The 24,598-nt window shown below is 40.9% G+C and overlaps 1 protein-coding gene across 1 annotated transcript in view; it reads right to left on the bottom strand.

The window, feature by feature from the left end:
- The window catches only part of LOC102385477 (teneurin-2), an 818,212-nt gene that overhangs the window by 189,636 nt on the left and 603,978 nt on the right, over positions 1-24,598 (bottom strand). Inside the window, exon 6 of the mRNA XM_025205636.1 lies at positions 421-543. Coding sequence (XP_025061421.1) covers positions 421-543 — 123 coding nt within the window. The remainder of the gene's footprint in view (positions 1-420; positions 544-24,598) is intronic.

Genomic DNA, 24,598 nt, shown 5'->3' with positions numbered 1-24,598 from the left:
TCCTTTTCAGACTGAAGAATGTATTTCTCTCTATGATGCTGTGTCATGTCCAGCTTTTGATTTTCTTTGGGAGATCCAAACTATACCGCAGAATAGGGGGTGTTGAAAAATCAGCACATATTTATGATGCTTTTTACTTCTGATTGTGCAGTCTTTATTTAATAGCACAGATTCCAGAAGCAAAACGTTCTTATAAATGAATGCAGGTAGGGAAGGTATTGGGATGTTTATATGTAGGCAAAGAAACAACACAGAATTATTGCAAAATCTAGCAAACAACAGAAATGCTGAGAAGAGGCCCTGAATAAATGTTTTTGCACACACCCCAGTGAAGTACATATATCAAGAGCTGAACTGAGAGATAAGCTTGGCTTGAACTGCCAAGACCTGAGAGTGCAAAAGATTTAGCTGTAATCTCACCTCTGCCTCCAGATGGCATTGTTGCCACATCATCAGTTCCTGGCAATCCAGTCCTTATCCCATTGTTAAAGGTGTGTCCATCTGCTGGCTGTAGCTGCCAGTTTAGTCCGAGCAGATGCATTGCTGCAAGAGACACAAAGTAATGAAAAATAAATATATAAAACAGATTAAAATGTCAAAGGGAGGGGCAGCAGCCATTTTCAATTAAACCTCTTCAGGAAAACACTGTAAAAACTGCTTGTCCAGTGGCCAAATTAATGTGCTAAAAAGGAGGCTGGCTTACTTTGACATGGGTATATGTGTTCAATTACCATCAACTGTAAATAACAAAAAAATAGTAGGACAAAATGTATTTCTCCTCTGAACTAAAAAAAAAGGAGACAAACATTTTTACAGACATTGGTCTAATACTCTTTCCATTCTATTCATATATTAAACAGGAGAAAATATTCCTCCAAATGAAATGCATTTCTGAATACAGTAGCTCAAAAAGAGATGGCACGTTTTCAAACTAAATACTAAGGTGTGAACATTATATTTTATTTAACATACACTGCTGCAGATTAGTTTTTAAACAGGGTTTTCTTCACTGGATGATTTAGTGCTTATTTTCATAGATTTAAATGGATATTATCAACAGCTTTCATCTTAATTTTGTTCTTGATTGTATGGTGCCAAACAGCTAACTTGAAAGTCCTTTTTTATTCCTTGTGTTAAATGTTGGTCTTGTCTGATTGGCAAGGACTTGGGGTCTATCCTTCTCCTGCAGCAATAGGGATTTATACATGTCTTCACCTTGCATAAACTGAAGCTACCTGCATAAATCTCCATACTTCCATCATATAATAACCCTGAGGTTCACTCTTTTTTCCTACTGTTCTTCAGCAGCCAACAAGGCTGCTTTTATTTACCTGTCTGTCAGTCCACCATCATCACCAATGTTATTCACAAGAATGCACACACAATTATGCAAAGCACTTTCAGTTAGCTACTGCTATAGAGCAGGAGAGGTTTACGTTTGTTTGAGGGGAGAATATGCCAATACTGTAGTTATGCTGTCTTTTGAACCGCCCAATTCTGCAGTGTCACATCTGAATGAGTACAGAGGATATTTTGTACCAAATTACAAGCTTCTGGAACAGGATTAAAATGGACATAAACTGGTTGACAGTGTGCACCAAGCAAAGTGCTCAAAGATTTAAAATAGGGGTGGAAAGGCAGAAATTTATCACGAATTGTAATTAGCAATGCTTAGGAAACTGCTCATAGTGCTATTATCTCTGAATGCATAGAATCCATTTAGGTGTGACTGACTGCTGAAAGTGCAGATTAAGAAGAAATCTTTGAACCATACGGTGCTTCATACAGAAGAAGAGATGAATCCACTGGTCAATACAACAGGACTTGGACAGGGAGAGGCACTTGGACAGATATGCCAAAATGTTAAAATGAACTAAAGTCAGACCCAAACCATTTTTTTCAGCATTTCAGTTAAGCAAATGAATTGACACATAATTTGTACAGTTCAAATAACAGTCAGGTGTTCTCTGACTTATATGTGGGTAACCCCTTGGAGCTGTGAGCTATCACTGCTATGCTGCAAATGGCAGAGGGCCAGGAGGATCCCTGGCAGTCAAGAGGAAGCAGAGCACCTTTTGTGTAGATGGCCCTTGCTTCCAATGTTTTCATTCAAAATTATATCTAATTTTCTATTGCAATTGTTACTTTAAATGTAGGTCACTAACTTGAAGAGATGAAAGTCTATTGCTTCAAGTAAGAACCTTTTTTATGACAGAAAATCCAAAAATCATAAAGAACAGCTGGTCTTTTCAGGAGAATTAGAGTTGTTAATTTATAATCATCAGGTAAATTCAAATAAGGAATTAAAAAAAAGATCTTCTTAATGTGACATTAAAACAAATCCTGATCCATCTGCTTCCAAGTGCACCACAATTTTATTAATACATTCTACAGCAATGTATTTTAATCATACATTCATTTGGTTTGAATAATTAGAGCTCAGTCCTAAGAGGGGTAGGATTTGCATGGCTACCAGAGGTTGGATGCCCATATGTCCTGATTTGGCCAGGACAGTCCTGGATTCCATAGGCTGGTCCTGACCGATTGATCACAAGTCCCGGGCTGGAATCTGGTGGGGAGGCAGAGCAGCATGGTGCACCAGGCAGGGAGCTGGGCAGGCATTCCTACCACTGTGCAGGAGCAAGGAACGTAGGGACCTCAGATATGGCATCTAGATACGGTGACCATGTGTCCATGCGCCTTGCTCCTGCACAGTGGTAGTGATGCCTGCCTGCTCACCTGCCTGACACACCATGCTGTTCCACCTTCCCACCAGACTCCAGCCCAGGGCTTTTGACCAAACAGCTGGGACTGGCCTAAGGAATCAGAGACTGTACCAGTCAAACTAGGACATATGGTCACCCTAAACATAGGTCTCTAGAGACACTAAGATGACAGCTATCTTCATGTCCCATCTTTCCATCATTCAAATGTACAATGAACTTCCAAAAAGGAAAGTCAGATGGTGTGAAATCTGGGGGTATATTCATCTTTTACTAACAATACAGTAAGGGAAATCATATGTAATATGAACCTGTGGGAAAGCTCCAGGTTTGTATTGCATGTTGCTGCATTTGAAAAGCAGCTGAGTTGTGAAAGCAAGGAGCTGTCTATTCTCTCCTGCTTCAAAAAAGCACTGATGGTAAATTTATACGATTAACTTTTTGTACCGTTAATCAAACAAGAATGCCTGCAGCAAAGGAATAAGCATAAACCCATTTCTAATTAGAAACAGTAGGATACATTCAGGAGTTGTGTGCACATACATCACAGTAAAATTTGGCTGAGGGTATGTCCTCAGCCCAGTCAGTCTCAGCTCAGTCCCATAGTCTATTTTGGTTCTTTTAACACTAAAGCAAAGAGAACATTAACACTGTGACTTAGTTATCTTTGCCTCCCACATGTTTTACTCTTTGTTAGGGTCCAGCATGGCTCCTCCTTATGAATCCCCATCAGGCATCTCTGTTTGGATCCATGTATTGGATCCGTGTTTTCTAAACTTCCCTGGGTCTAAGCAAGCAGTAGCCACAGTTTTTTGGTTCTGGCACCTTGGGCACATATTCCCTGTTTTTCACTGCTTCTAGGAAATGGAGCTGCTTTTGACTACCCAGGCCACTGTTGAGCTTTAAGACACTGCAGTTGCTCAGGCATATTTTCCTAAGAACTCTACTCTTGTGGTTATTCTGTTTTTTGTAGTTAACCCTGCAAGGATACCTGACAGTTAAAATGAGACATACAGGTTTTTCAGAGGGATTTTTAAAGTAATCACACTTTACTTGTAGACAACACAAATGGTATAGACATCTATAGCAAAACAACAGAACCTATTGGCAAATCCATTTTTTGTTTTCTCATCCTTAGCTCAGCATCTTTTCAAGGTCCCCCCTATTCAGGACTTCACTCATTTGGCTCAGTTTCCTTTTCCTCCTCATGGAGGAAGATCATGGAGTCTTCTCACCCCTACAGCAAAATTAATTTACTTTCACCATGTCTGACAGTTAATATATGGCACCTGGTACCCCAGGTGACACAACCAGTCCCTTTCTGTCCAGACCTCCCAAAGTCTGTTTTAAAGAGCCAGGTCTAACACTTTTTTCTTTGTCCCTATTTTTTGCTGGGTATTTTCTACTGCTGTAACCCCACTCCCTTCAGATAACCTGGATAGAATGGGCTTCCTTTAGGCTGCAACCATACAATTGTTTTAAGGTTTTTCCACCTATAGGAATGTTGTTCAAGTTAGTGACTTTCCACTGTCTCTGTCCCCAGCCCAAGTCAGCAATATTCATGACACTAGCAGGTTTAGCCAATGGCTGATTCAGTAAACACTAAAGTACTCAATGACATAGGAATTTCATAAAACCAACCAGATGTTATAAGTTTTACACAAACAAAAAACTGTTACATTTGTCATCCCTAAACAAGTATAAATGTCATACCAATATGAGGTAACTTTCTAGAAACACTTAAATTGTGATCTCAGATACACAGTTATTAGTATTAATCTAGATAACATGCATGAGTTCTGTGGAAGAATAAATACAGTAAAACCATTGTCTTTGTCTGGGTTATTAGCATGGAGAAGTGTGCAGGTAAAGGCATGACCGGATCTGATGTGCAATCAAACAAGCCACTTCCTGATATACCATATATGCACGGCAGGAAGCACGATTGTGTGATTGCTCACTGGATCCTGTCACATCTTATTGCTGGTGCAGGGGGAGCCTGGAATCACAATCCCAGGCTCCCCCTCCACTGACAAGAGTAATCTCCTGCAACTGGAAGTCCCAGCAGTTGATCCATTGGGGGAATGGGGATTGCACCTGGCCACACATTTAATTAATCATAGCAACGAGCCACAATGTTAGTCCACATTTTTTGTGTAATAACTCTGGCATATTCCTTATTTTATGACATCACTGATTGCTTTAACATGTGGCTGCATTACAATTTAAGACACAATTAATTGGTTAAATACCGCTGCCTTAAGTGTAATGTGTGGCAGGGGCCTAAGAATGTTACTTCAGACTTCTCACCAGTGTAACACTGAAGTAACTGCACTAATTCACTGGAATTACTTTTAATTGATAGCAGCATTGCTTCAGAATAAGGCCTATGAAATTATATTGTCACAGACTCATAAGGAAGGGAGAGAATTAATAAGCCTTTGCTGCAGGTGATCCTATAGTATATGTACTAAGCAACATTTTTATACTTCTCCTTTGGCTTTTACAAGACCTGTATAGTGTCTGACCTTCTGGCAACACTCACATGGACAGAAATAAGTTTTGCATGTTACTTCTGTTTGCACTTTCAAGAACCCCAATAGCTTTAAAAACATAAGCATCAAATAAAATACAGGCAGAATAATGTATTTTAAATTAATATAAATGTAACTGCTTCTTTAATTCCTAGTAAATGACGAGAGTTACTAAATTTAGAATGCTACATAACTACACTTTCCTGCCTGAACAATATATCATAACTCTATTTATGTCAGAAATTGATTGTATTGAAATCACATTACTCTTAAGCAGACAGCTGCTTGAGGACTGGGGGATACAGTGGGTTAATGTTCTAGTATTTTTTCTCTGGAGAACTAGGTTCAAGTTTGACTCAAGACACAAGTGAAATGAGTTTGGTACAGCAAGTCCCTAGTGATTACTTGCCCCCATTACAAAACGAAAGCACAATTCATCACAATTGACAATCCCTCCTCAAGAGAGGCCCAAGATTGCAATAGCAGGGTTCTGAAGGTCAAGAAAAAGGGGCAGTGGAGGAGCTGTGTGGGGAAAACATACACAGAGCCTGATAACATTATGTTTGACTCTAGCCAGTGCTACGAGTCATTTGGAGAAATATGAGCATTGAGGTGCTCAAGGTCTACAGTGCGGAGCATCTCATTAACACATGAATGATTAGACAGATAGATAAAATTCTTCTTCCCCAGTCCCCCAAAATGGGTAAATGAATGTTCATGAACAAATGAACAAGGGAGAGTATGAATGCAGCTAGATTACAGCATGATTCAGATTTTGCTAATGTGATATACAGCTAACAAAGACTGAGTGGTGGCAGAGAGAGGACTAACCTCAGCAAGGTACTAGCAGTCCTGGAAGGGGTATCGTGCCTTTCATGTACAAGGCACTAACACTTTGTGGGGTATCACAATTTTTTTTCACACAAAAATGTCTGGCAACAGATAAAGCTGACAAAAGCCAATCAATAAGCAATAGAAGTTATATAAAGAGAGACATTGTCCTCTGCTTGAGCAAACATGGTAGCCAACCTTCAGCTGTATTTACAGAGATAGCAACAAGGAGCAGAGGATTTTTTAAGGCTCAGCATTGTCAATATGAAACTAGAGTAGAATACTTGACTTCTCTTGTTAAATGGCAGATAAGGCAACTGTATAAAAGTCAGATGCTGGGGTTTGGACACGTGGCTATGCTAAAGTTTTTTTACAATACTTTGGCAGTGAAATGAAAATTTAAGGGCATGTCTGTATTGTAAATGTACCACGCCAGGAAGCATCACAGTCCACAGTGCTCTGTGCACACAAATGTCCAAACTGCAAACAGTACAGCTGCATTTCCATAGTGTTGCAGGTGAGATAATTAACAATGCTATTTGAATGCAAGTCCACTGCTTTCACAATTCAGTACTATGCACAGGGAAGCCTGGCATGCTTGTTTATGTACACTACTTAATATCTGTGACATAGACATAGTTGAAGCGTAAAGGACAATCAGGTCCCAGAAACCTGACTTCAGTCAGTATGGTTTGAAGGGTCCTGCTAAAACTATTCAGTCCCCAAAACTCAAATTGCTTTTCTTTACCACATCCACTCTACTCAATTTACTGCTTTCTCCCCTCACCACTCCTGAAGGTTTGTTGGTATGTTCATTGGTCTTCAGTGACTGCTCTAGAGCCTTAAGTCATTTAGGCACATCACAGAAGTATCAACCCTTGCCCAATCACCAGTCTAGTGCTTCAAAGAATACTTAAACATACCTTTCCAGTAAATTCATAAGTTCTTATGGAACAAAGCATTTATTAGATATAGTAGGACTTACTGAGGCATTTGTATCTCAGCATCAAGTTATTTTCACTGAAAATGCAGTCTCCGGTCCTCAACTGCTGCATGCACAGAAAGGTTTTTTGTTTTTTTTAGATAGCTTATTCCAAGGCTGAAAGTTGTTTTTCACTCAATATACCCTGCGTGTGCTACAAATGGGTCAATTCTGGCTATGGAAAAAGCTAAAGTTCCCCCTGAGTCATACTAACCCCACTGCTCTAACTAACAGCCCACAATGGAGTGACAGCTAACATCACGGTCAGCTGCCTTCAACTCTCCAAGCTGGAATTACCATGTACCTATTCTGCAACTGGAGGCATCTTTTGGTACCAGCCTGGAGTAAGCCTTGAATGGGTTCATCTACACGTTCATTAATGCACCTTTGCTACTGCACATTAAGTGTAGTACTTCTAATATGAGGCATTAGATAAGGGTGCAATAGCTGTGCTAATGCACAGTAGCAAAGGCAAACTTTTTTTTTGTGGTGCTTAATGCTCAGTAGACTAATACTACTGAGCATTAGCATATTAACATGTTTTTTGTTGTGACATGCTAATGCGTGGTGGAACAGTCCACTGCACATTAAGGCATCTTGTTTAGATGTGCCCGATGTATTACACCTTGGTATGTGTAGCTCTGCCAATGTACTCCCATGAAAGTAGTACATATGGGTAAACGATGTGCTAGCAGGCTTCAGAAGCATAAATCAGTGACACAATTGATCTTTCTTTAAGAAATATATTTCCAGTGTTATAATCATAAGCAATTTTCTTCATGTTTAATAGTGTACTTCTAACAGTTTAGGCTGTAGGGTTAAGTGACTAAAAATTCCACAGAACTTCCTCATGCAAAATATCTGAATTCACTTTAAAATCTCAGAAATCAGAGGCCAAAATAGACCTGTTACATCATCTAGTTCTCCAGCTGCCAACACAAAACCATTTCCTACAGAGTAGTTTGAAAAAACATGTCCTGACATTATCATTTTATCTAGATCTAATATGGCCACTGTTATACATAAATAAAAGAACTTCTTATTAACTATGCTTGTTGAGGTTTAACAGCTAACAGATTATTTTATTTTTCATCATCATTAATCCTCAGTAAATATGCTTCTCTTAAGCATTGGTGAGTTTATTTAATACTCACTAACTGCCTCAATAAATTTAAATTAAATGTACATTGGGGAATTTAATTTAAAGCATTACCAGAACAAGCAACTTTTTCATTTAAAGAAAAAACAATATAGTTTCCATTACAGCAATTGTTATAGTTGTTTTACATTTTGAATATAAGATTAGGAGTCAAGATGCTTGGGTTTTAGTCCCACCTCTGGCATTCATTCATCATGTAGCATTGGGCAATTTATTTAACTTCTTGGAGCTAAATGCCACTTCTTTTTACTGAAGCAAAATATCAAGGACAGGCTAGAGATGGAACTTACACAGAAACCAGTTTAATTAATCATAAACTGGTTCAAATCGGTAACACAACAAAAGTTCAGTGCACTGAAATGGCTCTCAAAATGGCTGAAACTTGTTTAAGATAAACTTCATTGGATGTAGTATCAGACTGAACTGATTTATGTCAAACTGGTTTATGGAACTTCTGTCCCAGACCCCCTCCCAGTTTAAGTTAATTCATAGTCCCCCAGCATCCCAGGATGTTTTGCAGCCCTGGGCTGTGCTTCTGTCCAGTGGCCCCACACCTCTGCTCCATAGTCAGAGCACTATCACTGTTTCAGCTGACTGAGAAGCGGGTAGGAGGGGAACCCAGATCCAGACTCCAGCCAGGGTCTGCCTGCTGGGCGGAAGCAGCCCCTCCCAGGCTTTTGCCCTGCTCCCAGCTAGAGCAGGGGGGGAGAGCATTGCCAGGCCCCAGCCTGGGCCAGCATGCTGAAGTGGATGCAGGGATTTAAATCCCCTCCCTGGCCTGCATGGGACTCCAGCCATGGCCTGCCTCTAGTGGAGAGCAGGGGAAAATCCTGGGAGGGATTACCTTACCCCAGGGAGACCCTGGCTGTGGTACTGTGTGGGCCAGGGAGAGGATTTAAACCACCACACTCCCCCCTCCACTTCAACATGTCAGCCTGGGCTAGGGCCTGGCCATAATGCTCCCCCCCACCTCCACTTGAAAGGAGAAAAGCCTGGGAGGGGCTGCTTCGTCCCCAGGAAGACCCAGGCTTGGGTCCTGTATGGGTCAAGGAGGGGGTTTAAACTCCCCTCCCCCCGCTCCACTTCAAATTTGCCAGCCCCATGTCTGGGCCTGGCCATGCACCTCTACCCTCTGCTTGAGCAGGGAAAAGCCTGGCAGGGGCTGTTCCTTTCCCTCCTCTCAGCAAACCCTGGCTGGGGTCAGTGCAGACCAGGATGGGGGTTTAACCCACCCCCCATCAGTGGGATGGCCAGGGCCTGGCGTAGAGCTAAGACAGGATTGGAGGGAAAGTCTTGGAGAGCTTCTATCCCAGCTTCCCTCCCCTCCCTTTGGCAGTGGCAGGCAGTCTGGGAGGTGTGTTCTAGCACCCCCCCGGCTTCTAGCCTGAGCCACTGCAGGCACGTGGCTGCATTTCCAGAATCAAAAGTGAATGTCTGTTCACTTGCTTCTCAGTTCAATCTGTGCAGTTTAAACTATCCTGTAAGGATTGAACTGATTGAGCCTTGGCCTTTTTGACTGCCTGTACTTAGCCTAATGGGGGCCTTGGCTTGACCAGTACAGCCACTCATCCTGGCCTGCCACCCTACACTGGTCACCCAAGCTGGTCAAAGCTGTCTTGACGCTACCAGTAGGGCCTAGATCTCTGCCCAGGCACTGGCACTGGGCTGCTACCCAGGGCCAGCTGTCTCTCCAACTCCCTGGAAAAAGTATCCAGGCAACAGGACTCAATCGATCTCAGACTGCCTTGCTGTTCCCTCCAACTTGTACTCTGACTCTGCTCTTTGCTTGATCTCCTGCTCCTCAACCAAGATTGCTTTCCATCTCTGATCTCTGCCTGATCCCCCTGATTTTACTTGCTCTTTGACCTCACTCTCTGTTTAATCTCCTGGCCTCTTGACCTGGCTTCCTCTCTGACTCTGCTATCTGCCATATCTCCTGGCTTCTTGAACTGGCCTGTTTCCTGACCCTGTTCTCAAATTGACTTTCCAGCTTCCTGACCCAGCTTGTTTCTGGAATCTCCAGACCCTGGTTGGCATCTTGATTCCTTAGTGGCACCTGGACAACCATGACTTGGTGTGACACAAAACTGGAAAACTCCATTGTGTTCAAGAGTGTTGTTGTAAATTTCGAGGAAGTGTTGCAGGCAAAAGAATTAAACTTTTTGGTTTTCTTCACTTACTCAATAGTAAAGCAAAAATAATATTCCTACTTACCTACTGATCAATATTTTTATTCAGGTGTCTTCATCATGGTACTATATCTGAGCACCTTATGATAGTTCAATTTTTAAATATTTAATTCATGTTTATGAATGAGTCTCACAAATATTCAGGTCCATCGTTAAGTTCTTGGGCAGACTGCGAGGAGCTACAAAAGCTATCCTGTCTTCCCAATCCAGGGGCTCTCTCATAAAATCAGTTATAAAAAAAACAAACAAGTTCTGTTGTTTCACTTCTGGAGCACAAGTCAGGAACTATGGAAAGGTAGGGCCACAGCTGTGTCCCTATTTCTGCTTTCTTTCTTAGGAGGTTTCTTGTTTACAGATGAAAAAGCACACTGTCCCCTCTTCAGGAAGGAGTCATAAGGCATAATTATGCACATCAGCAAGCTATAGAAGGAACTGTATCTTTCTGAGACACAATTCTGGGGAAATATGGCTTCATACTACCTCTAAAATAGAACATTAGTTCCCAGACACAATTTGGCCCTTAATAAGGAAAGTCATTTCAACTGTAAAGTATTTGGAACAAGACCCTCATTTCATAACTAGTCTGCAAAGTGTCTAACATGCTGCTGTTGGGAGATATAAATAATAAAATAGGACTATCAAAGGTGAATTAGCAGCAGAAAAATAAAAAATAGGGCTATCAAAGGTGAATTAGCAGCCAAAAAAAAGAGTTTCTGTTGAGAATTATTAATTACTTACTTTTGGGTACCTTTATTACTGCTGAAAAATGGAGGGGGAAGAAAGGCCTCGAGGTATTTGATTTTTCAACATGCTTATGTATGAGTGTGCAAAAACCCATAAAAACAATCCCCTCTTTTTACAAATTGACTCAGTGATTTCTCTCCTTTTTAACTGACGTAAACTGAATTGAATGAATTTTCAAAGAAGTGCACAAAAGATATGCCCACAAATCCCATTAGCAGTAATGGGATTTGTGCGCCTATCTCCCATGCAATGCTTTGAAAATTTACTCCTCTATGTCCAGCTTCAGCCTTTCCGCTTCCAAAATACTTGAAAAGCTTACACACACTTGGAATTACATTACTGAGGGGGGGAAAAAAAAAAAGATCTGAAGACCTTGCTTTAAATTCCCAGGAGCGCCACAAGAAAGCTGAGTTAAAGATAACGGGAACAATAGTCACAACTTGGATCATCATTAGTTCTCTATCTACCATTCTGACTGTGATGAGAATGAATTTCTGTTTTATATGTTTTGTCTTTTCCCCTTTCAGTCCTCCTCACAGAAATGTTTTGATTTTGTGCTACTTTCTGAATGAAATTTTTGTCACAAGAAGGATAACAGCATTGCACGCTGTATTCAGAATCTGAAACCTCATGACAAAGACTTTGCAAGAGGAACAGAATGCGGCACCCTATTCATCCATTCTCATGACAGGCTGTAGATTGTATAGAGAGCGGAAAATTGGCACAAGATTAATCAGTTCCTGAGACTGTATAAAATGAACTCACTCTTAAGGCAATTTTAAGATTCAAGATTACAGTGTTTTGTGGTCCTCTTTTAATGCTGAAACTGGGCAACTGTAACTAATAAGAATAATATTTCTGTTTATCATACACAGTATCTTTTCAGACTGACTGGCCCCCACAAACACTTCACAAGTTCTATATATAACCATCCATGTTGAAATACCTCTCCCTTCCATGGTGAATAGGAGAAAGGGACAAATATGTGAGGGGAAGTGGGGGAGAAACACTTTTATTAAAAAATATATCATTAAAACTTCAGTGTTCACCCAGTGGAGACTCAAATTTTTAAGACCTTATTTAAAACTTATCATATAATAGAGCTGATGGAACTCAACTCATTTATACTTCATATCTCAGGAGGAGGAAGCACAAAAATGATTCTTCTAGGACTTGAAATTGAGACTCCAAGAACTATAGGGATATCATACCAGAATTTTAGACCATCAAGTCACCCACTCATCTTTACATACCAGAGAAAGTATATAATAGCAAATAAAACTGAACTCCTGAATGACTACTTTGTTTCGGTCTTTCACAAGGCCAAGGGGAAAAAACATGCCAGATAAGGTACAGAAAGAGCAGGGTAGGAATGACTGCCTTCCTACTATTGCCATAGAACTGGTGTGTGACCAATTAAAAAAATTAAACATATATATTAATCAGCAGGCCCAGATTAACTTCATCCAAGGGTGCTGAAGGAGCTGGCCAAAGTCATAGCGGAACGCCTGGTGGTGCTTCCAAAACTTGTGGTGCTACTGAGAGGTCTCCGGGGACTGGAAGAGGGGCAATGTTGTGCCCATCTTCACGAAGGGAAGGAGGGAGGACCCCAATAACTATAGGTCAATTAGCCTAACTTCTATCCCAGGGAAAATCCTGGAAAAATTCATCAAGGAGTCTATATGCAATAGGCTTGCAGAATGTAGGATTCTGAGTGACAGCCAGCATGGCTTCATCATGGGCCTTGCCTTACCAACCTCATCTCCTTTTATGATCAGGTAACTCACCACCTGGATAAGAGAGAGGAGGTTGATATTGCCCACAATGTTTTCATGAGAAAGTTGGAAGATTGTGGGCTTAACTGTGAGACAGTTAGGTAGGTAGGAAGCTGGCTACGCAGTAGGACCCAGAGCATTCTACTGAATGGATCTGTGTTGTCTTGGCGAGAAGTGGCCAGCGGTGTCCCTCAGGGGTCAGTGCTTGGTCCAGTGCTTTTTAAAACCTTCATCAATGATTTGGATGTGGGTGTGAAGAGCTCACTGGCTAAGTTCACAGACAACACCTAGTTATGGAGAAGCGTGATCACTCTTGAAGATAGGCTGCAGATATAGGCAGACCTAGCTGGGTTGGCAAGTCGGGCGGATTGGAACCAGATGAGGTTTAACAACATCGAGAAATGTAAAGTGCTCCACCTGGGGATGAAAAATCTCCTGCACACCTACAGACCTGGCAACACCAATCTGACCAGCACTACAAATGAAAGAGACCTGGGGGTAATAATTGACCACAGTATGAACATGAGCTGACAGTGCGATGCTGTAGCCAGCAAGGCAAATAATACTCTGGCGTGCATTAATCAATACATCTCCAGCAAAAACAAGAAGTGATTCTTACATTCTACTTGGCATTGGTGAGACTGCAAATGGAGTACTGCATCCAGTTATGAGTGCTGCACTTCAACAAGGAGGTGGAAAAGCTCAAGAGAGTCCAGAGAAGGGCCACATGTATGATCAGAGACTTGCACAGTAAGCCATACAAGGTAAGGCTGAGGGACCTGGGACTCTTTAGCCTAAAAAAGATAAGGCTGAGAGGGATGTACATCAAGGGCTCAGTGAACAACTGTTCACCAGGGCACCCTTGGGGAAAACCAGGAGCAATGGTCACAGACTTCTGGAAGACTGTTTCAGGCTCAACATTAGGAAAAACTTCTTCACAGATGAGATGTCCAGACTGTGGAACAAGCTCCCTCCAGAGGTGATGCAATCACCTCTCCTGGAATTCTTCAAGAGGAGACTGGATGGTCAGCTTGCTCCGGTCACTTGACCCCAGTTATCTTTCCTGTTTGGTGCAGGGGGCTGGACCCAATGATCTTCTGAGGTCCCTTCCAGCCTACATTCTATGAAACTATGACTCGATAATTACAGTATGCATTGTATAACTATTTCAGAGGGATTTGCCTGAACTTCCCTGCCACTGGTACCTGAACACCAAACTCAAACTTACATGCAGATTCAAATTTCCAATGCAGTGTTCCTCTTTACAAAAGGGCTGAAACAAAACCCCAAATTCCAAGTTCTGAGGCATTCAGAGTATAAATCCAAATTCTGCAACTTGGTCCAGCCTCTGACTTCCACACATAGTAAAGATGCAACAGGAAGGTGTAAAAGAAAGATTTTCTACTTTTAGTCTTTTGTGTATAATCTCCAGAACTATACTTAGTCTATTTTTTCCACAATGCAGAATGTCCACATACAGATAAACACAGCAACAGAATCATTATGTTTGCTGAGTACCATTTCAAAACAGAGCAGTCCATTATGCTGTTTTTTTCTTTTAAAAGACATAATAAAGACATATTTGGAATAGTCATGTGACCATAATGACTTATGTGGATTATAGTATAATGTAATATAATATAATATAAACATTGATTATTCAATATTATTTGTTATGGAAATAATGCAATCATTTGTATAAGGAGTTTTGTGAAGTCCATAATGAAAAAATAAAGCCAGTTTATCATGTGGAGGGTAAAATATCACAAGGCACACAATGGTTCTAATGTCCAGTTTATAAAGCTCTGCTTTATCTATTTATCTAGTATACAAAATGTTCACCAGTTTTATTAGCATTGCAGTAATGCCTGGGGGCCTCAACTGAGAGCGGAGCCCCATTATGCTAGGAATGATATAAGCAGATAACAAGAAATAATCTCTACTCCAAAGAGTTTATAATTCAAAACTATGAGCGAGAGAGAGACAGGGGACAGGAAAAAAGGGCTTTCATTCTACTTGAAAAAAATGAGACACAGAGCACAACATTCAGATCACCAGTATTCATTCCCTCAAGTACCTACATTTAGGCAATGCAATACCAAAAAATTAAATGCCTGGCCTCAGGGACACAGAGGTAGGTGTCTAAGCTCCATACACAGAGAGAGTAAGGTGACTGCAAGGAGCACCTAGAATCTCTACAAAGGGAAGAGGTCGGCACTTCCACAGTCTCCGAATCACTCTTTGGAGATGCGTACTGGAAGCACTGTACACTGTGCTGTGCCTGAACTCTTGCTCTCACCAAAGCTTAGGCAACTGCCTCAGCACTGCATTTTGGACAGCTCTGTCCACTCAAGACAGCTCAGTCTCTGTTCTGAGGAGTTGTGCCTACTTGTTACATCCTGCTGGTCTCACCCAAATTTAGTATAATAATCTGTTGGTCAGAATGCTTGCCCATGAAGTGGGACACCCAGGCTTTAGGCCCATATCCACTTGGGGTGAGTCAAAACTGGATCTTCCACTGTTCAGGAGAGTGCTCTGATCAACAGGGTATAGAATACAGCAGCTCGACTCCACAGGCTGCTGCTTAGGACAGTCTCAAGGGGTAGGGGGGAGGAGGGTAAATTCAGTTCCCTGCACCCTGGATGGTTTATACATTTTATTTTAATCAATCTTTGATTTAAAACTCCAAATATAAACCTGACAGCAGGGACTTTAACCCCACAGGCTGAGAAAGTCTCTTACTTCCTGAGCAAGTGCTATAGCTATAAGTTTATTATGCAAAAGATGGGCACCACTATCCATTTCTCATGCTATTGCAGCCATATTTTGAGCAATATTGGCCAAGGCTGCTACACTTTATTCTGAACTCAGAGCTGTTCATGACAGTTAGTTGTGTGTGGAGTGCTTCAGAGACTTGGCTCCTTCCCATGGTTTAAATTCCTTCCCACACTATTCTGGATCACAGTGGAGCTTAGGCTCTAGGACCACATCACTTTCAAATATGCACAGCCCAAAATATGGGGTCTGAAAGAATGTATGTGGGTTTGTGGCTTCTAAACCAGTGCTAATCAGGTCAACTGCTTATAAATTAGGTACCCATATTCTACCTAATTCTTGTTTAGGTGCCTACTTTACCATTCTGGATCTGGCTTAAAAATATCAAATGCCCAAGTTCATACTTAAAGTAGGTCTGAGAACTGTACTCTTGATTATTTGAATCTCATACTCTTAGATACCAGAACATTGTTGAGCTAAAGAAAGAAAGATAATCAAATTCTTCATGTAATTTCTGCATCTGTTTTTTTAATGCATTTAAAAAGGAAATAAGGTTATGATGGGGGCTGTAATTTGTTATTTATGTAGTGAATTGCAGGAGCTTTTAATTCTTAAATACAAAGCATGTACATTGGACCATGTTTTCAAAGTTTAGTATGTATCTTGGCACCTAATGTCGATTTTTAGATACATTAAACAACCACAGTTACTATTCAAATGAATGAAAGCTGCAGATATTCATTAACCTTGAAATGAGACCAATGGTGTGTTATTTGAAGCCCTGTATTCTGGTGCCTTAATCAGGATTTGGCCACAACATACATGTATAAAATTTTGATCCACTGTGTAACTATCTATGGTTGTTATCTGACTTGTCTGGCTTTCAGATAAGAAGAATCTAAATTACCTTATGAAGACATGCACTAGATTCTAAATTTTCACACTGTATTATTTCATTTAATTTTCATTTCATTTTTCATTCAATTTTTCATTTAATTTTTCCAGCTTATACTCTATTTCATCTCATTGCAGATACAGAAGTGTTAAAAATACTATTATTACATACTTTACAAAAACTAGAGAAGTGCAGTATTTCCTCAAGTAAAGCAATTGTCCTTTCTGGCCAGGTATAGACATTATACTTTTACCGGTTTAAGTGATTGGAAACTGATCTAAACTCATAACAGAGGATTGGTGCACACAAATTGGTGGAACCTGGTCTAAGACAGACCTGGATCAATGTGTGCTCAAATTTAATTGATTTAGGTTAGACTGGTGCATTGAACTTGAGTACCAGTTTCCCTATTGATTCAAGTTAGGTTGCTGTCTGCTACCATCCCAGGCTCCTTGGGGCCACCTGCTAGCTTCCCCTCACAGGAAGGCATGCTAGCTCTTGCCCCATGCTCAGCAGCTCTGGCCGAGTGCCCAGTAGGCCCTGCCCATAAGCTGTCGCAGAGCCAAGTCAGTACAGACCCTTTCTGCAGCCATGCCTCCTGCCTGTGGCCAGCTGACAGCTGCAGGCAGGGAGCAGGAATGGGGAAGGGAGGCATCTGTTTTCCTGTGTGCGAGCCCAGTTTCTGTCTGCCCAGGGAGCCCACTGGGCATGCTATGAGGTATGCAGAAGTGCCTCCAACCTGCTGGTCTCTGCCAATGTAGGCAGCCTGTTTGCCCTCCACCCCCGCCCCCACACCGCTAAAGGGTAAATGTGTGTTCTACTTGTTATCCATCTAACTTAGTGAAACTACACAAAACCATGTAATTTAGTTCGATTCCACCTCGGGCTTTTTGAATGTCTATACCTAGCCTCTATCCCCAAAACAAAACTTCAGGTGCTTAAGAAAAGATATTAGCCTTATACTGTATCTCTTGGTATGCTCTTGGGTTGTATCAACAGGTCAAGTCTATCATTGGGATGAGCAATGCAGAATGCTCACTGCCAGCACCCAAAATGTTTAAATGCAGGGGCTAAAATCCCAGTCCCACTACAGACAGTGACCATTTTAACTCTTATTTCAGTGGGGCTGGAATTTTATACCAGGACTGTTCTGTTAGCTTGAGCAGCTCAGACCTCAGATGCCGCAACAGCTTGTACAGAGAATGGTGCTCCTCCAGATAATCCTATCCATGAAAAAATGTACAAGTCAAAGTCAACATCATAAACTGCATCCTAAATTAAACTAGAATAGTAAAGAAAATAACGCATCTAATAATGCAGAAATAAAAGTTATGCACCATGGAATAAACCTATGTGATAGAGAATCCATCCTTGAAAAAAAACCAACCCTTTAATTTACAAGATAAATTCAATTATATGTAGGTGATATATCTAAATTATATATATATATATAAAAAAAAACAGTATAAAACATATAGGTGATATTAAGACCATACTGGGAGTCAGAGGTGACCCAAGCAGGGTGCAGGGGCCGGGGCAAATCAGCCTGTGCAGGGCCACACTCCTGGACACATGCAAGCTGGCGGCAGATTCAGTGGGGGTGGGGGTGGGGGGGGTGCCGAGCAGATGGATGTGTTGGATTTGGTGGTGGATTTGGTTGCGGGGGGAGGGTGCCAAGTGGCTGGATGTGCTGGATTTGGCAGCAGATTCAGTAGGAGGGGGAGTGCCAAGAGGCCAGACAAAACCAGCAGCAGTGCAGAGTGGCTGTGGCAACTCCACCCAGCTCCACGGGGTTCCCCCATAGTGTGGGACCCGAGGCAGTCACCCCAATTTGCCCCCCACCAGAGATGGCCCTGCTGGGAGTTATGTTGAAAAACTGAGCATGCTGCATACTCACATAAATATGTGCAAAGAAATCTAAATACAGTACTATGGTCACTAGAAACACACAGGCAGAAGGCAGGACAGTGTCGCACCTGAGGCTAGGTACAGACATTCAGAAAGCCTGAGGCAGAATCAAACTTACGCAATTTTTTGTAAGTGGACTAGTTTAGATTGGTAGAGACTAACTTGTTCAGAGAAGCATAAGGTTTTGTGGGTGACAGCCTACTTTGTCAGATGCCTTGTCCGCTGCCTGATTTCAGACTGATATGGCTAAATCTCCCCCTCTAGAAATATACACTAATGGTACCTATAGTATTTACGACTAACGTCTATGTTTTCCTTTTTATCATAACATTCAGTAGCCAGAGGTCACACAAGGGCAGTAGGCACTGGACACTGTGACCAAAGGAAAAATAAATAATATATATTCTACAAATTAAACAATACTCAAAATCCATCCAGCATCTGTCTCCCTACTCAATATTCATTTAAATTCACTTTACAGTCAAGGCGTGTGATTTTCATTTTAAGGAAGTTTACTGCTGAAAGTAATAGGAACTCTAGCCTCCCAAACACATAAATCTGTTATAGTAGCTGTTTTCTGAAGCTCTGAAAGAGCAGGAAGACACAACCATTACTGGGACTGTTCTGCTGGAAAAAAATGTAGATTTATTCTCCTTTTGAGTATTTGCTTAACATCAAAAGCAGGTTTATAAAGCTGATCCTCAATAATTTTGAAGAAAAATAATTGGAAGCTCCTCTATATCATTTCTGCATCTGACAAGTTTCTTCAGTGACTTTAGCATCTCCTTTCAAGACATAAATGCCCAGAAACTATCTGTTGTAACTGAGGTTTCCTCCATCAATTTTAATTTGTGAAAGATATATTTGGTGTTATAGTCTAGTAGAAGAAACCTGCTTCTACCTACCAAAAGTGGCTGTCCAAACTAATTACATCAGTCTTAAGTACAACATACTGTACCAATATTTTTCTAGAACATGAAGATGAGCTGAAAATAGCTAGTATAAAACTCACTTCTCTCTGTAAATAACCACCTCTCTTAAAAATCTGTGGCAACAGCAGCACAGAGTTTTATTGCTAATTTTCCATGTAAATACCATTTTGGTATTTTAATAGATACCTTCTTTTTAAAAGCAAACAAAGCGATTGAAATGGATTTTATGTAAATGATATTCAGGTCCTCTATCTGTTCTTTTTCTAAAATTGTTTTATAAATCTGTTCACATCACCTCTTTTTGCACAGTTGGCAAAAACTGCAGCTCTGGATACATTTTTGAGGCATGTGTACTTTTGTATTTGCATGCAAGTCCCTGGTGGTAATTTTTCAGTGCATATGCAGGATTAACAAATTTCCATCTCTATACTACATTATGGAATTTAATGCAAAATCAGTTATCTTTTTACAGGGCACCACATGACTTAAAAATCAAGCAACAGCCTTCAGGGCACTGCATTGTTTGGGCTTAGGCTGCAGAAAGTGCCAGGGAAAAAATTGCTTTCTCTTTGTGTTTTCTAAAGCATAATACTGCCTAGTTCAATATTAGTCAATGCAATAAATAATTAGGTTGAAATGATTATGTGTTGCTACAAACAGTATAACTGACCGTGTGACATCTGAGACGTCTAAAGCAGCAGTATAATTTATTCTGCCGTGGGCTCCTATTCTGGGTCATGTCTAAAAAGTTCTGTGAATCTTTAATAAACCAAATCTGTATCTGAACTGCTTTCAGAACCCTCTCTTCCTCATGTCAGCAAGCTAGACACAACACTGCCATTTACTCCCTGTCAATGAAAAGCATTAAGGCCTGGAAGAGCTGTGCTTGAGCACTCTTACTATAGCATCCGCGATTTTTTCCGTAGTTGTCCTGAGAGGCTAGAAAGGAAACAAGAGCCTATGCTGACAGCTTAGCTCAGTGTGAACTCTCATTTTTCACATGGAGCTAATTAAAAACTGAAATTAGTTAAATATGGAAATGACACTTGCAAGCACTTTAGCAGAATTCTGGCAAAATCCCTCTAGAGTGCTGCAACATTACCTGCTGCTTCAAATCTCCCCAACTGAATTTCACAGTTAAAAGGCTGAGCAAAGGGAAAGTTATTACTGAGATTTCCAATTCAAAATGTGTCTGTAAAATTCTAAATTAAATTTCATGGTAGCCCTTTCAGCAGCTGGGGACATACGACACAGTCCAATGATATGGTGCTCAAATAATGTCCCTACATGTACACTCTGATTATCTCACCTTTAGGCACAGTGCTGGTTGAGCCAGGTTTATGAAATCCACAAGGAGAGCAGTACTGCAGCGCTGCTCTAGAGATAAGTTCTGTACTGGTGAAAAGCTAGTTATTTGGCAAGCAAGGCTGTACAGTGCATACGGGAAACACTTTCACAGTCTAATAGCACACACTTCAGAAGACTGGAACCCAACAGCCAAAATCTTCTGCGTTTCATCATTTTAATATATATTTGTAAGTACTTAACAGATATGTAGAGAAGGGCCTACCATACAGTAAATTATTTTGACATACAGCATTGCTATACAGACAAGGTAATTAATACACACACTCTTGTGTACTTAAGTGGGCTTAAAGAATCAAGGGATTGATGTGCACAAAAGGGATGGTGATTGACATTAGCTTTTTGAGTACAGCACCATGCAAATTTCATTTGAGATCATGTGACTTGTCTTCTCTGAAGAAAAGCAAGGGTGTTTGCCCAAGGGCAAATTATGAGTTCTGAATGCAATTTAATTAAACCCGCCCACAGACTGGATCCATATTAAGGTATTTAGCATGGCCAGCCACTTTCAAAACAACTGGAGTGTTGTGATTTTATTGTTTTTCCTGTATCCTACCCATTCCCCTCCCACTGGCCCACAGCCACAATGGCACCAACAAATCTCTGTCTAGGAAAGCCAGCAAGGGATGCCATTTAGAATGAAAGCCACTGTTACACCACAAATCAACTGGCAGAGAGCAATGCAGCAGCTGAGCTGCCAGAGCCTCTTCTCTGGCAGCTATCTATATAATCTCTAGATGATCACACCCAGGCTTTGGTAGTCCAGGGCCTTGAAATCATCTCGGCTTACCCAGCTGGAGGGGATATGCTGCAGCTGTACCATCAGACTCTCTTATTTTATTGAATTTTGAATATGCAGTTTCAAAGCAATTCAAATGAATCTGCCCAAGGCCTTAGATGAGTATGAACGCTGATATCATCTGCAGCAGGCTTTCCAAATTCATAGTATTTAAACTCAGGTTATAGGAGGGGAACTTTCACTGTGAGAACTAACACTTATGAGAAACCTTCAATACCAAGTCTTCTATGCCATGAGCTGACAGGAAGAAATGATATGATGTTTAGTCCAGCTTTTATGAAAGCCTTGCTGATAAAGGAAAGTTCAATTTTTTAAAACAAAACAAAAAAACACATTTTTTCCAAGAGTCATCTGTTTAAAGTTTCTCTAATGAAGAAAAATACCACCAAAGATCATGATAAATACATTTTCTTAAAAGCCAGTTGATAATATTTACTAAAAATTTCAAGAGCCATGATTTTCAGAAGGGAAAACATCATGATTCCTTTTCCCCAAAAAACTATAATGAAATCACCAAAGGAAGATTTTCTATCAAATACGGTGGCTAAATCCCTACTTCTGAAGAATATTTTTAGCAGAGTTCTTTTCTCAAAGACATGATAGAAGGCATGGTTATCTTCCAATCATGAAGTACCTGTAACCACAAAAGAGCCCAAAGTGCTTTGCAGTCTATATGTACCCCATGTAGCCACTGGTAGGGACTGTGATAACCAGGAAAAATGACACTGAGAAGCAAGCAAACTTTCATCTAGGCCACTGGATTGAACTTCTACCCTTACAGTGATATATATGAGTTTTATGAGCAGTGTCTTGAGGCCTAAGGTATGTAGCTGCAATGAGCTTCCCAGGGATTTTTCACTGCATGTACAAACCTGATTTACCAGCCAGGGAACACCTGATGGCTCCCCATTCATGGTCTCACCTGACTGAAGTGCCAGAAAGCTGAAGCAGAGATTGAATTCCCTATCTAGCACTTGTACATGGCCAAAACCCATTCAGGACATGTATGATTGACAGGTACAAGCACAAACGCTAACGGGACTTCTAGCTGGCTGGCTGTCAAACCAGGAGCCCGTGTTGCAGCCAGATAAAGCACAGCATGTCATCCAGAGCCCTTTACAGACTTGTGTCTAGGTGGTAGTGGGTCCCAGACCACCCATTTCAATTTATTCCCTTCATACCAGACAGAGTCAGTGATCTAGATTCAGAGCTGGTGCCTTATTTCCCTGCCTATTTCTGCATGCACAGCCCTGCCCAAAGAGCAAAGATATGCCAAATAATAATTACATTTCTGCTTGCCTGAGAATTTTAACTATGCCCACTAGGACTGCAGGTGGCTAGCCTGTTTAGGGCCAAACCTATCAAGAGAACAGTCTTCATTTTCCTCTGTTCTCTCCTTTCACCTCCCCTACCGGCATGAACAAGCTGAGAGTAGGCAGAGGGAGATGACACAGCTCAGGGAGGAGAGCTGCAGGCACAAAAGATGAGTCTTGGAAAGAGTATGGCTAGCTATTACCCCACATCTTATTTTACAAAGGAGGCCACACAACCAATTCATTTTTATAATCCATAAGACCCCCACAGTACAGACAGCTAGCTCAGGAGAATGTACATTCCAGCCATTCAGAGACTGGAATCTATGATCTGTGTGTTTCATATCTGATGCAAAGATCATTAAGACAGACCTTCACTCTTTAAGGTATTTTCAGTACACATTAGTACTCAACATGTGAGACTCACCTAGGTAAATACTGGAAGCTCACAGTCAGAAAAAATGTTCTTCTAATGACACTGAGGCATCCTTACATATGCAATCTTTTGTCTCACAGAACCATTTGGGAAAGTATTTATTCAATGGGAAATAAACAGCTTAAGAATGAGAGTTTCAGGCTAGTGATTCTCTCTTCAAACAACTAATAGATTTTGTTAGCTTTCCTTTGCAAAATTGAGGAAAGGAAAAAATGACATGCAAACTCTTATTTTGCAACTTGAATCAAAAGAAGGGAAAAAAACCCTAAACCCCTGAACTTGCATCATTATTTAATTTGGAGGAGGGAGGCAGGGGTCTGACAGATCATCGGTTACAAAAATACATTATTTACACAGCATGAATACAGCATATGTGCTGCATGCAGTGGAAGTGAGGGGATTATGTGCACCGAGCATAGTGTCATGCTGCAGCCATTTTTTCCCCTGTAAGGAATAGTTCAGTGGCTCAGAAGATGCAGAATGCACAACAAAGCAGTGTCATTCTCATGACATTAAACAGCCTCCATGTGCAAAAATCAACAGAGTGAAGATTATTCCCACAGCTGAGGCCAATAACGGGCTGCCAGTTCCAGGAGACTGGTGGCCCAGTTACCCCTGGAGAGTTTGCAAGCTGGCTCTCTGAGCCATAGGCAAGAATAGGAGTCCTCAGATTACTCAGCTTTACTCCAAATTGATGCCTTTCCCCCCCTCCACGAACTGCTCAAATGCAAGTCATCCAGTTCAAGGCAGAAAAATTCCCATTTTAGTTTTTGCATAATGCTGGATGATCCAATTTAAAAAGGCCTTCTGTAATATTTCTACCTGTAAAAGGAATCTGGCCTTGCAGAGACACAAACCATTAAAAGGAGATTTTTAAATGATAAAACCTCAGTCAAGGTCATTTACAAATTCAAACCTTAAGTTCAATAATGTCTTACCAGTAGATGACACAATTACAAGGAAAAAAATGTTTTTATAACTCAGCAGTCTTTTTCCCCAGGTTATCAATTTTTAAATACAGAGCAAGAAAAAATGTGCTTGTGAGACAATTCTGAACACATAAATGTTTCAGATCAGTTTTACTACATGCAAAAATATTGCAGAAATTTTCCTTTTTTCTTCATACTGTGACTTGATGTAATTTAATTGGCCTTTTGATTTTTCTTAGGATAAAGTATATGGCAGAGAGAAGGTTGAATACATTCCATTTAGAGATATAGAGACGGAGTCATTCCTGC

This window comes from Alligator sinensis, unplaced genomic scaffold, assembly GCF_000455745.1.
Source record: "Alligator sinensis unplaced genomic scaffold, ASM45574v1 scaffold7_1, whole genome shotgun sequence".
Classification (NCBI taxonomy): Eukaryota; Metazoa; Chordata; order Crocodylia; family Alligatoridae; genus Alligator; species Alligator sinensis.
This window is presented reverse-complemented; position numbering and strand designations above follow the sequence as displayed.